Genomic DNA, 17,943 nt, shown 5'->3' on the forward strand with positions numbered 1-17,943 from the left:
GGGACCAGATGCCATCATCTTAGTTTTCTGAGTGTTGAGCTTTAGGCCAACTTTTTCACTGTCCTCTTTCACTTTCCTCAAGAGGCTCTGTAGTTCTTCACTTTCTGCCATAAGGGTGGTGTTATCTGCATATCTAAGGTTACTGATATTTCTCCCAGCAATCTAGATTCCAGCTTGTGCTTCTTCCAGCCCAACGTTTCTCATGATGTACTCTGCATATAAGTTAAATAAGCAGGTGACAATATACAGCCTTGACGTACTTTTTCCTATTTGGAACCAGTCTGTTGTTCCATGTCCAGTTCTAACTGTTGCTTCCTGACCTGCATATAGGTTTCTCAAGAGGCAGGTCAGGTGGTCTGGTATTCCCATCTCCTTCAGAACTTTCCACAGTTTATTGTGATCCATGCAGTCAAAGGCTTTGGCATAGTCAATAAAGCAGAAGTAGATGTTTTTCTGGAACTCTCTTGCTTTTTTGATGATCCAGCGGATGTTGGCAATTTGATTTCTGGTTCCTCTGCCTTTTCTAAAACCAGCATGAACATCTTGAAGTTCACGGTTCATGTATTCCTGAAGCCTGGCTTAGAGACTAGCGTGTGAGATAAGTGCAATTGTGTGGTAGTTTGAGCATTCTTTGGCATTGCCTTTCTTTGGGATTGGAATGAAAACTGACCTTTTCCAGTCCTGTGGCCACTGCTGAGTTTTCCAAATGAATGGACCTAGAGAATGTCATACTGAGTGAAGTAAGTCAGACACAGACAACTATCATATTTTATCACTTATACATGGAATCTAAAAAACGGGGTACAAATGAACTTATTTACAAAATAGAAAAAGAGTCACAAATGTAGAAAATGATCCTGTGGTTACCTAGGCAGTGGGGGGAAGGGAAGAAATGATAAATTGGGAGACTGGGATTGAAATATACACACTACTACATTTAAAACAGATAACTAATAAAGACCTGCTGTATAGCACAGGGACCTCAGTTCAATACTCTGTAATGACCTGTATGGGAAAAGAATCTAAAAAGAGTAGAAATATGAAAAAGTACAGCAGAAACTAACACAACACTGCAAATCAATTATACTTCAATAAAATATTTTTTTATAAAAGAAAGAAAAAGAAAAAGATAGAAAATCCAGAGATAAACTCACACACCTATGGGTATTTTATTTTTGACAAAGGAGGCAAGAATATACTATGGGGCAAAGACAGCCTCTTCAATAAGTAGTGCTGGGGAAACTGGACAGCTACATATAAAAGAATGAAATTAGAATATTTCCCAACACCATATACAAAGATGAACTCAACATGGGTTAAAAACCTAAATGTAAGACCAGAAACTGTAAAACTCTTAGAGGAAAACATAGGAAGAACACTCTATGACATAAATCACAGCAAGATCCTCTATGACCCACCTCCTAGAGTAAGGGAAATAAAAGCAAAAATAAACAAGTGGGGCCTAACTAAACATAAAAGCTTTTGTAAGTAAGGTGAAAAGACAACCCTCAGAATGAGAGAAAATAATAGCAAATGAAAAAACTGACAAAGGATTAATTTCCAAAATATACAAGCAGCTCATACAAGTCAATCCCAGAAAAACAAACAACCCAATCACAAAATGGGAAAAAGACCTGAACAGACATTTCTCCAAAGAAGACATACAGATGGCTAATGAACACATGAAAAGATGCTCAACATCACTCATTATTAGAGAAATGCAAATCAAGACTACAATGAGATATCACCTCACACAGATCAGAGTGCCCACCATCAAAAAGTTTACAAACAATAAATGCTGGAGAGGGTGTGGAGAAAAGGGAACCTTTTTGCACTGTTGGTGGAAATGTAAATTGATACAGCTACTATGGAAGATGGTATAGAGATTTCTTAAAAAACTAGGAATAAAACCACCATCTGACCCAGCAATCCCAGTCCTAGACATATACCCTGAGGAAATCAAAATCGAAAAAGACACATACATCCCAGTGTTCACTGCAGCGCTATTTACAATAGCTAGAACACGGAAGCAACCTAGATGTCCCTCAAAGGATGGATAGATAAAGAGGCTGTGGTACATAGATAATGGACTATTACTCAGCCATAAACAGGAATGCATTTGAGTTCTAATGAGGTGGATGAATCCAGAGCCTATTATACAGAGTAAAGTCAGAAAAACAGCTATCATATACTAATGCATATATATGGAATTTAGAAAGATGATACTGAAGAAATTATTTGCAGGGCAGAAATGGAGAAACAAATATAGAGAACAGACTTACGGACATGATGTGGGGGAAGGGGGGGATGTATGCAGAGAGTAACATGGAAACATACCGTATGTAAAAAAGACAGCCAATGGGAATTTGCTGTATGACTCAGGGAACTCAACCCCGGGCTCGGTACCAACCTAGAGGGGTGGGGTGGGGAGGGAGGTGGGAGGGAGGGGACATATGTGTACCTATGACTGATTCACGTTGACGTTTGACAGAAACCAACACAATACTACAAAGCAATTATCCTTCAATTAAAAATTAAAAAAGAAAGAAAAGGATAGAGGGGGTTGGCCAGAAGGTACATGAGGGCCAAAGTAGGGCTTCTTCATATGGAGATTTACAGAAAGGACCTCTTCTAGGAGTGCGGGGCTGGGGCGGGGTGGGGGGGGCGGTGATTGAAGACTCAGAATAGGAGGCAGTAACTGTCTTAAGGCTCCTGAGCAGGTTTGTAAGGGTGAGATCCAGGTCTCAGGGGGAGCTTCAGCCTTTGTCAAGAGGAGAGATCCCTGCTCCACTATAATCGTAGGAGCAGGGAAGGGGAAAGAGTGATGAGCACAGGGAGGCAAGTCTAGGGCTCCACTGTCTCCGGGCCTTGGGTGAGAGTTGCACTAGCGGAGAGTGAGAGAGATGGGGAAGATCACAGGTTTAAGAAGAGAGAAATCGCGAGCTCTCTAGAGAAGCAGACGCAGCTCTGTCGGGCGTGGGGACGTGACCGCAGACTAACAGCACCCGTGGGGCCAGCTGTGCCGTTTCCTCCAGCTGTGCTCAGGGAGGGAGGTGAACAGGTTCATCTGGGGTTGGAAATTTCCGAGTGGGGATGAAAGAAAAACAGAGGGCGAAATAACTTACTAGGGACGTGCTCAAGCGTTTAGTAGAAAAGACAGGCTCTGGAACCTAAGATGAAGAGAGAAGCGGAGACGGAGGGGGCAGGTGGATAAAGAGCAGGGAGATAAGAGAAGGTCACCTGACTCCTGGCTTCTGGGGTCACGGGGCTGGATCCCAGTGGCTCGGCCTCTTTGACATAAAATAACATTCACACTTTGTCGTTCCCTCCCCAGCAACATAGAGGGCACACATTGGCACTAAGTGTAACGATCTTAAAACGTGCAGTGAATGCGTGATTGCAAACTGACTTCTGACATGACCACTAAACCCCCGGGGAACCCAAACACTGTCTCCTGACTTCTGGTGTATGTCAGGCACTCTTCAAGGTGTCTGGAATCTGAGGATGAACCCATCAGATGTAGGATTTACCCTCAGCGGGCTTAGGATTTCACAGGGGAAGAGGGACACAGGCTCAGATTTCAAAGAATTGCTCAATTAAATCAAAGTGGGAAAGGCATGTGGAAACTTACCTGGATCCTCCTATCAGAAGCCACATCAGCGGCGCACAGTTTCCTGACTTGTGCTACTCCTGGTCAGAATGAACTGTTCCAAAAGATCACGTGGATTATTGTACATGAGAAATATGCGTTGCCTAGTAACAATTAGGTACAACTTACTGAACATTTACCATTGGGCCAGGCAGCATTTGGATTTCACAGGTGGCGCTAGTGGTAAAGAACCCACCTGCCAATGCAGGAGATACAAGAGCCACAGATTTGATTCCTGGGTCGGGAAGATCTCCTGGAGGAGGGCATGGCAATCCATTTCAATATTCTGGCCTGGAGAATCCCCATGGACAAAGGAGCCCAGTGGGCTACAGTCCATTGGATCACAAACAGTTGGACACCACTGAAGCGACTTAGCACACAGGCAGCATCTACAAAGGATAGTATTATTTCCCCAGGGCTTCTCAGGTAGTGCTAGTGGTAAAGAATCCTGCCAATGCAGGAGCCACAAGAGATGTGGGTTCAGTCCCCAGGTCGGGAAGATCCCCTGGAGGAGGGCATGGCAACCCACTCCAGTAATCTTGCCTAGAGAATCCCATGGACAGAGAAGCCTGGTGGGCTACGGTCATAGGGTCACAAAGAGTTGGACACTACTGAGTGCTAGCGCACGCGCGCACATGCACATGCACACACACACACACATACACACACACACACACACACACACACACACACACACACACAATATTATTTCTACATTCCAGATAAGGAAACTGAGTTCTAGGGAAATTATTGATCAAAGATCACTTTGCAGGTTAGTGGGAAAGGTGGGATTCTAATTCAGCTGTGCCTCAGCCCGATCTGTTTTCATAACAAGCTCCCTGTTCTGGTCAGAAGATTCAATGAGGGCAAATGCGGTAGCCTGCAAACTTGGTCCCAGAAAGCCACCCAATTGGTTAAAATGACCAGGCTTTCACAGAGCCAGAAAGAGCTCACTCCACAGGGAAAGAAAACACAGGTTGAATACCTCTCTATCCAGGCACGATGTCCCAGGAAAGATGTCAAGAGCTGATTAGATGAATCTCTGGTGTCAAATAAATCATGATTTTGTTGTTTGATACAGAGTTCTGACTCAATGTTTTTCACATTTTTCGATAAAGTCCTTGGGGGCCCACATCTGTCTTTACTTTCTCATAAAGCCCTAACTGTGCTTTGAATAAATCCTATTTAATGTGAAGTCAAACTTGATTTTTTCAGCTCCAGGATAGTTCTCTTTGATTTAGATTCATATTTACTTCACTTTGAGTCCTTAAAATGTTTTCAAACACATTTTGGCTAATATAACTTTGAAAATACTCTTAGAAAACATGAAATATTCAAGAGCTAAATTATTGAGGTTTAGGATAGTTTGTGTAAGTCAAAGCCTAGCTGTTCAGAAAAATTTAAATTAGCTCAATTCTGGTTTTTTAAAAAAGTGTGTAAGTTTGACTTTGGTAAATTGAGTCATTTAAAAGGTATATGGTAGTAAATCTTGGCTTCCCAGGTGGTGCAGTGGTAAAGAATCCACCTGCCAATGCAGGAGATGCAAGAGACGTGGGTTCACTTCCTGGGTTGGGAAAATCCCTTGAAGAAGGAAATGGCAACCCACTCCAGGATTCTTACCTGGGAAATCCCATGGACAGAGGAGCCTGGCGGGCTACAGTCCATAGGGTCACAAAGACTCAGACACAACTGAGTGATTGAACTCATACATACATACAGTAAATCTTGTCAAATCTGTTCCAAGCAACACACACACACATGTCAATTGTGGAAATGAAAATGAGAAAAACGATCTCATTCTCTCACCCTCCACTCCTTGTCTAACCCAATAATCTTTCAGGAAAAACTCTACATGGTCATACCACATGAAGCCAGAAGGGTATCTTCAGAATAAAATGTGAAAGATGACTTAGTCCAAGAGGTTAGCCAGATGGAGAGATATTTCTTATACACATACATTATTTATTCTCCAAGATATGTGTGTGAAAAAAAGGGAAAGATTGTCATTCAATTATTCAATAGATAAAGCTAAATGCAAAGCATGCAGCTAAGTCCCAGTGAAAAACACAGATTAAAAAAAAAAAGATAAAAGTGAGACGAGTATTCCAAACAAAAGGATGCGTCGGGGCCATGAGTATGCAAACCCAGGGAGGCCTGACATGAACTTCCCGGAGGAAATCAGCCAGGTGAAGAGGGGCCATGAGTGGTCCAGACATGAAAGCAGCAAGTTTTAAGCCTCCCAGAGATTGCTGCATTTGACCACGTCATAGGAACTTGGACCAATGAAAGCAAAGACACTAATCTAGAGATGGGGGTGGGGTGGGGTGGATCAGGGAGGGTCTCAAAGAGTCCTGTGAGGATGCTGAACTTCCTCCCCAGTGGAGGCCCACTGAGTGTTAAGCAGGGGATTGTCACAATTAGATGTGCCTTTTTTAAGCATCACTCTAGGCGCAGTGAGGAGGATGGTGGAGGACCAGCGAGGACCCACCTGGGTGTGGTTCCTGTAGGACTGGTGGTGATGAAGGGTAACGTGCCTGGGACTAGGGTAGTGACACCAGAGATGGCAAGAGGACACACTTATGGCTGCTAAGAAAGTGAACTATTCCAAGCATCTCCTCTGACCACAACAGCATGGAACTAGAAATCAACCACAGGAAAGGAAATTAGAAAAAATGATCACATGGAGACTAACCAACATGCTACTACAAAACCAGTGGGTCAATGAGGAAATTAAAAAGGAAATTAAAAAAATACCCTGAGACAAACAATGAAGACATACCACCCCAAATCTACAGATGCAATAAAAGGAATTGTTAGAGGGAAGTTCATAGTGATGCAGGTCTTCAAGGGAGAAATCCCCAGCAACCTAACCTACCACTGGAAAGGGCTAGAAAAAGAAAGATAACCAAAACCTAAAGTCAACAGAAGGAAAGAAATAATAAAAATCAGGGAGGAAATAAAGAAAACAGAGATTTTAAAACAGTAGAAAAAAATCAATTAAACCAAGAGCTGGTTCTTTGAGAGGGTAAGCACAACAGACAGATCTGTGATCAGACTCACCAAGAAGAAAAGAGAGAGACCCAAATAAGCAAAAGGAAAATGGAGAAATCTCAACTGATAGTGCAGAAACAGAAAAACAATAAGAATATACTGTGAACAAATTTGACAACCCAGAGGAAATGAAAAAAGTTTTTAGAAACATACAGCCCACCAAAATTAAACCAAGAAGAAATAGATAATTTGAACAGGTCAATCACTAGAAGTAAAATAGCATCAGTAATTTTTTAAAAATATTTCCCTATAAACAAAAGTCCAGGAACAGATGGCTTTACAGGTGAATTCTACCAGGGATACAAAGAAGAACTTACATTGATTCTTCTCAAACTCTTCTAAAAGACGGAATAGGAGGGAACACTCCCAAAAACATGCTATGAAGCCACTATCACCCTGATAAAGATACCACCAAAAAAGAAAATGTGGTCAATACCTTGATGAATATAGTTGCAAAAATTCTCAACAAAATATCAGCAAACCAAATTCCACAACATATAAAAATATCATACACCATGACTGTAAGGTGAGTGCAGAGACAAAGAGAATGAGCTGGGGGGGTCAGGCAAGAAAAGGAATTTCTTGGAGGGAAAATGAGAGGGTGACTGGCCCTTGAGAAGAACCAGTGTCCTCCCTTTCTGACAGGGTCTTTCTTATACCCCACCAGTGAAAAATTCTCTGAAGGGATGGTTAATTTTTAGCCTGTAGCTGAGTCCTGTGGTCACGTAGCTGGAGGTATAGAATCTGGTGGTCACATAGCCTTGAGAAGGTAGGTGCCAGCAGGAAAACAGAATGCCATTTGGGCAGTTTGGTCAGTTGCAAGGGTCACTGTTACTTTATTCAACATAACGAGCCATTTCAACTATGAGCCCCCACGTAGGCCCTATCAATGACCAAGTGGGATTCATCCCAAGTTCACAAGGATGGTTCAATCAGTTCAGTTCAGTTGCTCAGTCATGTCCAACTCTTTGCAACCCCATGAATCGCAGCACGCCAGGCCTCCCTGTCCATCATCATCTCCCAGAGTTCACTCTGATTCACGTCCATCGAGTCCGTGATGCCATCCAGCCATCTCATTCTCTGTTGTCCCCTTCTCCTCCTGCCCCCAATCACTCCCAGCATCAGAGTCTTTTCCAATGAGTCAACTCTTCGCATGAGGTGGCCAAAGTACTGGAGCTTCACCTTTAGCATCATTCCTTCCAAAGAAATCCCAGGGCTGATCTCCTTCAGAATGGACTGGTTGGATCTCCTTGCAGTCCAGGGGACTCTCAAGAGTCTTCTCCAACACCACAGTTCAAACGTATCAATTCTTTGGCGCTCAGCCTTCTTCACAGTCCAACTCTCACATCCATGCATGACTACTGGAAAAACCATAGCCTTGACTAGACGGACCTTAGTCGGCAAAGTAATGTCTCTGCTTTTGAATATGCTGCCTAGGTTGGTCATAACTTTTCTTCCAAGGAGTAAGCGTCTTTTAATTTCATGGCTGCAGTCACCATCTGCAGTGATTTTGGAGCTCCCAAAAATAAAGTCTGACACTGTTTTTACTGTTTCCCCATCTATTTCCCATGAAGTGATGGAACCAGATGCCATGATCTTTGTTTTCTGGATGTTAAGCTTTAAGCCAACTTTTTCACTCTCCTCTTTCACTTTCATCAAGAGGCTTTTGAGTTCCTCTTCACTTTCTGCCATAAGGGTGGTGTCATCTGCATATCTGAGGTTATTGATATTTCTCCCGGCAATCTGGATTCCAGCTTGTGCTTCTCCCAGTCCAGCGTTTCTCATGATGTACTCTGCCTAGAAGTTAAATAAGCAGGGTGACAATATACAGCCTTGACATACTCCTTTTCCTATTTGGAACCAGTCTGTTGTTCCATGTCTAGTTCTAACTGTTGCTTCCTGACCTGCATACAGATTTCTCAAGAGGCAGATCAGGTGGTCTGGTATTCCCATCTCTTTCAGAATTTTCCACAGTTTACTGCGATCCACACAGTCAAAGGCTTTGGCATAGTCAAGAAAGCAAAAATAGATGTTTTTCTGGAACTCTCTTGCTTTTTCCATGATCCAGCGGATGTTGGCAATTTGATCTCTGGTTCCTCTGCCTTTTCTAAAACCAGCTTGAACATCAGGAAGTTCATGGTTCACATCTTGCTGAAGCCTGGCTTGGAGAATTTTGAGCATTACTTTACTAGCATGTGAGATGAGTGCAATTGTGCGGTAGTTTGAGCATTCTTTGGCATTGCCTTCAATACATGCAAATTAATCAATGTAATATACCAGATTAACAAAAGTAAAGTAAAAAACCCACATGATCATCTCAATAGATAACAGAAAAAGCCTGACAAAATTCAACATCCATTCATGATAGAAGTTCTTACCAAAGTGGGTATAGAAGGGACATACCTCAACATAGTAACACACTTTTATGACACACTCACAACCAATATAATACTCAGTGGTGAAACACTGAAAGCCTTCTGGCTAAAATCTGGAACAAGACAAGGATACCCATTCTCACCAGTTCTATTCAACACAGTATTGGAAGTCATAGCCACAGCAATCAGACCAAAAAAAGAAAAGAAATAAAAGGTGTCCAAATTGGAAAGGAAAGAGGTAACATTGTCAGTATATTCAGATGGCATGATACTAAGTATAGAAAACCCTAAGGACTCCACACAAAAACTGCTAGATCTAATAAATGAATTCAGCAAAGCAGCAGGATACAAGATTACTATTCAGAATCCATTGCATTTCTTTACACTAACAATGAAATATCAGAAAGGGAATGTAAAAAAAAAAAAAAAAACCTTTAAAAATCATACCAGGACTTCCCTAATGTCCAGTGGTTAAAAAGCTGCCTGCCCATGCAGTAGGCTTGGGCTTGCCTCCGCGTGTGGGAAGACTTCCCATGCTGCAGGGCGATGAGGACTGTGAACCACCACTGCTGCAACTCCCGAAACCCGCGTGCCTGGAGCCCCTGCTCCACAACAAAAGAAGCCACGCAACGAGAAGCCCGCACATCGCAACCAGAGTATCCCCCACCCGCCAAAGCCAGAGAAAGCCCGTATGCAGCAACGAAGACCCAGACAGCCCCAAAGAAATAATTTTCAAATAATCATACCAAAAAATAAAATAAAATATCTAAGAATAAATCTGACCGAAGAGGTGAATGACTTGTACACGGAGAACTCTAAAACACTAGTAAAGGAAATTAAAGAGGATTCAAAGAGATGGAAAGATATCCCATGCTCTTGGATTGGAAGAATATTGTTAAAATGGCACTACTACCCAAATCAATCTATAGATTTAACGTAATCCCTACCAAATTACCCATGAAATTTTTCACAGAACTAGAACAAATAATCCCCAAATTTATATGGAGCTATAAAAGACCCAGAATTGCCAAAGCAATCCTGAAAAAAAGAAAAAGAAGAGCAGGAGGCACAGCTCTCCCAGACTTCAGACAGTGCTACAAAGGGAGGGTGATCAAAACAGTGCGCTAACTCAAGAAGACACACGCACCCCGAAGTTCATTCCAGCACGGTTTACAGTAGCCAGGACTTGGAAACGACCTGGATGTCCCTCAACAGACGAATGAATAAAGAAGGTGTGGTACACACGGCAATAGAATATTATTCCGCTATAAAAAGGAAAGAAATTGAGTCCGTTGGAGTGATATGGATAAATCTAGAGCTTGTCACACAGAGTGAAGTCAGCAGGAAAAACACAAATGTCATATACTAATGCCTGTTTATGGAATCTGGAAAATGGTACTGGGGAAGCCCTTTTCAGGGAGGTAACAGAGCTGCAGACGAAGAGGTCAGACTTGTGGACACGAGTGGAGGGGGAGGGAGGGCGGGAAGACTTCAGAGAGTAGCACTAACGTAAGCACTGCCGTGTGTAAAAGAGGCAGCCTGCCAGAAGCTTCTGTATAGAGCAGGGAGCTCAGCCCGGGGCTGTGTGGTGACCTAGCGTGGGATGGGGGTGGGGGTGTGGATGGGAGGCAGGCTCAGAGGGAGGGGATGTACGTATAGATAGGGCTGATTCACATGTTACAGCAGAAACTAACACATTAATGTAGTTACATTCCAATTTTAAATTTTTTTAAAATAAAAACCACCATATGATATTGATACAGAAACAGACAGACGCATAAAAGAAACAAAACAGAGAGCCCAGAAATAAATCCACACACCAAGTTGAATTAATCTTGACAAAGGAGGCAAGAATATAAAATTGGAGGGGAAAAAAACACCCAGTCTCTTCAGGTGGTACTGGGAATGTTGAACAGCTGCATGTACATCAGTGAAGTTAGAACACACCCTCACACCAGGCACAGAAATAAACTCAAAATGCCTTAAAGACTTGAACATAAGACATGACACCATAACACTTCTGGATGAGAGCATAGGCAATACATTCTCTGACATAAGTCATACCAATGTTTACCAATGTCAGTCTCCCAAAGCAACAGAAATAAAAACAAAAATAAACAAATAAGATTTAATCAAACTTGCAAACTCTTCCATAGCAAAGAAAACCATTAAAAAATGAAAACACAACCTAAGGAATGGGAGAAAATATTTGCAAGTTATACAGCCAACAAAGGCTTAACCTCCAAAATATACAAACAAGTCATACAACTCAACAACAAAAAGCAAACAACCCAACTGAAAACTGGACAGAAGATCTTAATAGACATTTCTCCAAGAAGACTTACAGATGGCCAGTAGGCACATGAAAAGACGCCCAACATCACTAATTATTATTAATTAGTGATAATGAATACCAATCAAAGCCACAGTGAGGTACCACCTCACACTGGTCAGAATGGCCATCATTAAAATGTCTACAGATAACATGCTGATGTATGACAGAAAACCACCAAATTCTGTAAGGCAGTTATCCTTCTGTTAAAAAAATAAAGTGGCAAAAAAAAAGAGTCTACAAATAACAAACACTGGGGTGGGTGTGGAGAAAGGGACCCCTCCTACATTGTTGGTGAAAACGTATGTTCAAAAGCAGTTCATCTCTGGTCAAATTGCTCATAGCAATCTCCTATTAATCAGGGTTTCTTTTATCACAATCACTTTAACAATAACATGAAGCACTGAGTCCATTATTTTTTCCAATATGAATTCTTAAATGTCGACCTCTATACATCACAGTTTCAACCAGCTGTCATATGGCTTCCTATGACAGTTCACTGTTTAACCGGTGTTGGTAGAATTTGCAATAATTTTAATGGGGTGAAGAGATAAAATCAGTGGCTTTTGCTCACTGAGCTTCTGTTTTTATAATCAGTGTTCTTGCCTGGAGAATCCCTGGGATGGGGGAGCCTGGTGGGCTGTCTATGGGGTCTCACAGAGTCGGACACGACTGAAGCAGCTTAGCAGCAGCAGCAACAGCAGCAGCAGCAGCATGAAATGGTAGATGTCAGATACAATGTGATATTAAACAAGAGTATGAAACCAAATCTCTAACCCCCAAAATGTGGAAAAAATAAAAAGGCCTGGTGGTCCAGTAGTTAAGATCCACCTGCCAATGCAGGAGACACAGGTTCGATCCCTGGTCCGGGAGGATCCCACAGGCTGTGGGGCAACTAACTCCAAGCAACACGGCTAGTGAAGACCAAGCGCCCCAGAACACATGCTCTGCAACAAGAGAAGCGCTGCCACGGGAATCCCGAACACAACTAGAGAGTAAGCCCTACACGAGGCAACTAGAGAAAACGTGCACACAGCAGCGAAGACCCAACGCAGCCGAAAATAAATGAATCTATGTCTGTTTTAACTACTGCTAAAAAAATTAAAGCTTACCTGAGGCGGGTGTCCTTGAAGGTGTCGAGGTATGCAGGATAGCTCCATCCAATTTTATTCCCTTTACATCGAAGCTCCAGAGTTTGCCCTGCCATCAGGCTCAGGGTAGCAGCGGGTTTCTGGAAGCGACCTTTATCCATCATTTGCGTCATTATAGACTGTGTCTTTGGCGTTGGATCAGCAGAGTCCCTATCCTTTATCTTAGGAATTTTGGGCTTCACCTTTTTGTTGGTAGGCTTGATCCTGTTCTCTCCTGGCTCCTTTGGACGCTTGTTCTTGGGAGGATGTTGGCCAGTAACTGAGGAGAGAACAAGTGGGTGTTGGTGGCCAACATACTGAGAGTCTTCAAACCCCCGAACAGATCACTTTTAATACCTTTCTCCTCTTATGTTAAAGTTATTTGGGGGGAATAATCATTATTTTCTTGGTTCATCCTTTAGATTTAAATCAAATAGTAAAAATAGATTTCAGCTTCAAAGGTTTTGTTCAAATTCAGCAAAATATCTCACATATGAATGAACACTCACACTTCACGACAAAACAGCTTTCCCCTGCAGCTCACGCTCAGTCTCACCACCTCCAAGGTGCTCCCCCAAAGGGCAGACCCAAAGCCTCTCAAGATCTGTTTCTGGTCCCTGCCATCTCAGCACTGTCACTGTTCATTTTGAACCCACTGTTAAAACTCAGGAATATATCATCTCCAGGGAGCGGAGACACAGACCACACTCCAAGCGCACTCAGAAAATTTCGAACCATCACGAACTTTCTTCCAAATGAATTCATACCGTGGCGTCTGTGTGTGTTAGGATGGTATCCATGTAGGATACAAGGCTTAGTAAGAAATACATACTAACCCTGTGCTCTTTTAAAGTATACATTATATATATTATTAAAACTCAAAGGGAACTGCAGCCATGCTTTAGAACTTAGCCAACAAAATATATTAGGGGGAGGAGTATTTTATCACCAACATTGTTGAGAATTGCTGGCAAATGGTGGTAAATAAGAACTGACCACCTTTGAGTCATTTTCTTTGTTAAGTTCTTATTTTGTTTGGTGTATAGGTGATTAACAATGTTGTAATAGTTTCAGGTGGACAGCAAAGGGACTCAGCCACAGATATCCATATCCACACATCTCCCCCAAACTCCCCTCCCATCCAGGCTGTCCCATAACATTAAGCAGAGTTCCTGGTGCTCTACAGTAGGTATATCCACTTTAAATATAACAGTGTGTTTGGAGCCCATCTTCTTACTGCTGTTTTCCCCTACTCTACAGACAATGCTGCCTGCCCTTGGAATGATGCTGGGTTCCAGAAATCTCACCTGTCCACCCAGCCCACCTGGCCATGGGCTGTGTCTACCCAGCAAGGAGGATGAGACTAGGCGATTCGTTTGCCCCACTGTCTGCATCAGCTCCAAGGTGACCTCGCTGTAAGTCCAGAGGATTATAAAATGTCCAAATTTATAGGATCCTCAGAGATCATTTAAGGTTCTTATGTTACAGAATTTTCAAAAATAATAAAGGAAGCCTTAAAAGTTACACACATCATACAAAGCTGATTAGTGGCAGAACGTGAGAGTAAAACTCAGGTCTCCTGACTCCTGTTTCACTACCTGTAGATAAAGAGTCTGTAGATATTTTGAACAGACAACTACAGAAATCTTGGCTAATTGAGGGAATTATGGGGCATTTTTATAAAATGGGGAAATGTGATAAATCAGGACAAAAAATGTTTGCCTTCTTTGATATTCATTTTTCTTTATCTAATACTACCTTGGTGTACAAAGGGCTTGGGTGGTCAAGAGTACAGAGAATCAAATTGGGATCAAGAGGTGGAAAAGGCGAGGGTTGCAAGCTCTTACACCAGAGGGCCCGGCAGTTGGCCAAACAGGAGAGGGGTGGGACCTGCTGAGACAACGTCCTCCTGAAGGGGTAGCTGCCAGGGAGCGAGTCAGGGTCACAGGCCGTGGTTTCTCAAAGGGTGGCAGAAATGCAGGTGGCCTGACTTATAAATATCAGAAACTTGGTTCTTTAGACACTTCATATCTCTATCTCTGAGGTGGGGAGTCAGCTGGTGGTCTTCCTTGGAGGGATGGGGGTGACCAGGAAGGGCCAGGAGAGGGACCCTGTCTGGATCCGGGCTGCTTACGTGGGTGCGTGCAGTCGGTGAGTGCTGCGTGGGGCCATGCACTTATGAAAGGGTTCAAAGTGCTAGTCGCTCAGTCGTGTCCAACTCTTTGCAACCCCATGGACTGTAGCCCTCCAGGCTCCTCTGCCCATGGAATTCTCCAGGCAAAATTATTGGAGTGGGTTGCCATGCCCTTCTCCAGGGGATCTTCCTGACCCAGGGATCAAACCCGGATCTCCTGCATTGTAGGCGGATTCTTTACCATCTGAAACTCCGGGGATGATTTGTACCAAAAACTCGGCTAACATGGACTCAACTGTGCAATGATGAAGGTGGCTTCTTTGGTGTGCTGCCCTTTGTGACAGGAGCCCTTTGACCTCCACTCCTGGTTCAGCTCAGCCCAGACTCTGGAACTGACCCCACTGCGAGCTTGGGCTCAACATCCACTCCTCAGCTCTCTGCCTTCCTTGGGCTCAGCTGCCTTGCTCTGAACCCCACTGTCCCGTCCATTACTCCAGGTTCACTTGCGACTTCTCCTTACCCCGGATCCGAGTCTCTTCTTATTCCCCATCCTTCCTCTACTCTCGTTCCTCTGGATCATGGACCCTGCTACTCTTTCTCTGTCTTTCCAGGGAGCAGAGCTGTGCCCTTGAGCCTTCTTCTCCAAGGCACACCCCAATACCAGCTGTTGAACCTGCTGTTTGTCAAGACTTCTCCAGACCCTACGCATATGTTTACCCCAGGATTCTCATGACAGATGGGGGTGGGCAGGGCCGCCCATGTACACATTTACATAACCTCTCAGAAGGAAAAGTGTAATCTTTGGAAACATATTAGACCCGCAGAAATACACTAATGCAGCAACATCAATTGTGAAGCATAAGCCTCAGTGTTGCAATAGGTGAAAGTCACTGTCTTTTTCTTAAGGCAGAAAATAAAAGCTTACCATTATGCTGCCCAAGCCATCTGTGCCCTGCAGGCATTGCCACACTATGCCTCTGAGAGTCAGGGAACTCTGTATTGATCTCTGATTTGGGGTGTTCTCTTTTTCATGTAACAGGAAGTCAAGGTATTAGAAATAACAACTGTGTGTAAATTTCAGAGAATTTTGGCAGCCCATGTAATCTGCCTGATTCTAAGCCTCTCAGATCCTGTGTGGTATTGCTATTCAGGAACATTTGATCAGTGTATTATTAGTACACCTTTAAATATGTGCTATCATCCCTGAAAAATCATTTGACCTCTTGACCGAAGAGCCCCATCCATCTGTCCAGCTGTCTGACTGTGGAATCGGTCTATGATTGGACAGTGATGACCCTAAGGTCAAGGAGACTAGTGGCCCCACGGAGAAGCCCCAGGACTGAGTGACTCCCAAATTCCATGTCTAGCTTTCTTAAAGAATATGACTCTTCAGGATGTCTATGTAAATATTTTCTAAAGGCCTACAAAGTATAAGAATTTACATTGTAGACATGAGACCGGCTGGGACCTGGGGCCCTCAGCAGCGGCGCTGCAATGCTTGCATCCGACCTACCTCCCCTCCAGCAACCAAACACAAAGAAACTGTACGGAACTAAAAATAACTGTGTGCCTGGGCAGCTGGGACAAGTTCTGGACAAAAGATACAAAGAGAGCAAAAAAGCCACTTTTGAAGAACCTGGAGCCACAGCAGGGTAGTGCGCAAGCCCCCTGCACACACTACCACCTAAGGGGTGGGCAAAACACCTAAGCTACCCCTCCAGCCCAAGCCCTGGACGCACTCCTACGCTCACTCCGTACAAGGAACACGCTCACGCATCCACCTCCACAGGGAGCGAGTGAGCAAGGGAACCTGCTGCTGGTCTCGCTGCCCTCTGCTGCAGCAGGGGCCTGGATAAAGCCTTGCCGGAATTTCTTGTCTGGTCTCTAGTCCACTTCTATCAACTGGGGAAGACCAAGAACCCTGGTTGGTAACAGACTTCGAGATACTCAACACGGGGCACTTGTCCCCTTCTGGGAGGGACTCTGGGCACCTCCAGGACCACTGAACACAGCTTCTCTGTCTTTCTCCCTAAGTCCTCACCCCTGCACTCCCATCCCCTCCATCCTACAAGCTTCTAGTTTGTGTCTTTAAGTTTTGTGATTGGCATCTTTGTTTGTGATGCTAATTCCAACTTCTCCTGGAATTCTCTGCTGAAATTGTATTTCCAGGCTGAAGTTCTCCACTGTGCCCACAAACAGCCCACACTGCTGGAGACTCCAGCCTTAGGTGACTTGGTGGGATTTTTAAAGAACAAAAAGAAAAGACAGGAGCTTGCAATGTCCCTTCCTCTGCATTTACAACTATTCCTGCCTGAGCTCTCAGGAACTATCTGATTCATCTGTGGTCTCCCAGACTGAGGGGAAAAAAGGTAGGGTTGGAGGGGGCGCATTTTCAATTCAAGCAAGAAAACAATGAGATCTCTGGTTCTGTCTTTATGTAAAAATTAACTTGCAAATGAGCTGCATTTAATTACTATCAAGGAAACTGAGCACTTAAATACCTTTTCAGAAACATAGAAGAGGCTCACCAGAATAATTTTGGGTTCACGTGATCTGGAAAATATTCAATATTTAATTAATATCTGGTATTAAAGCTAGCTTAAGCTTGTGGATTTCATTAATACGCTCTAATGACTTTAGAGTGATCGACATTAAGTATAATACTTTTATTGTACCTAGGGCTACTGAAAGTCAATAAGTGCATATTGCTTTTGTTATGAAATCTGTCAACAGGGAAGTCAACCTGATAAGATTAAATTTTTAAGTAAGTGTAACTGGGATAAGAACTCTTTAGTAAACTCTATAGCAATAATTATATTTTGGAAACATCCATCTAAAACAGTCTCTCCAAATTTTGGTAAGTTGAAACCAACTTAAGTTAACTGATAGGAATTCATTGACTATCCAGGCCATTTGAACTAAGATAAAATATTAAGGACATTATTGCTGAACAGGTCTAATTTCCTCCCTCCTGTCTTCTTGTGAGAGAGAAACTAAAGCTGTTTGGTGCCACCGTGAGGTGTCCTTCACCAACCTACAGAATGCTAATGTAGCAGACAGTTCATGGTTGCTTAAGCAAAATAGGATGTCTGTTCTCAGAAAAGAAAGTATGAGGAATGGAAATGTATTTTTGTTGAAAGAAAAAAGGATGATTTGTTGGCTATTTCTGAATGGGGAGGGCTTCCCCGATAGCTCAGTTGTTAAAGAATCCACCTGCAGTGCAGGAGACCCCAGTTTGATTTCTGGGTCAGGAAGATCCGCTGGAGAAGGGA

At 43.2% G+C, this 17,943-nt stretch overlaps 1 protein-coding gene across 2 annotated transcripts in view; it reads right to left on the minus strand.

Moving 5' to 3' along the window:
• Nucleotides 1–17,943, minus strand: part of PDGFRL (platelet derived growth factor receptor like) — an 81,174-nt gene that overhangs the window by 49,219 nt on the left and 14,012 nt on the right. For both annotated transcript variants that reach the window (XM_052661481.1, XM_052661480.1), the window contains exon 2: nucleotides 12,520–12,817. In XM_052661481.1, the coding sequence (XP_052517441.1) occupies nucleotides 12,520–12,817 (298 nt within the window). The remainder of the gene's footprint in view (nucleotides 1–12,519; nucleotides 12,818–17,943) is intronic.

The sequence above is a fragment of the Budorcas taxicolor genome, chromosome 24 (genome assembly GCF_023091745.1).
Source record: "Budorcas taxicolor isolate Tak-1 chromosome 24, Takin1.1, whole genome shotgun sequence".
NCBI classification, from domain to species: Eukaryota; Metazoa; Chordata; class Mammalia; order Artiodactyla; family Bovidae; genus Budorcas; species Budorcas taxicolor.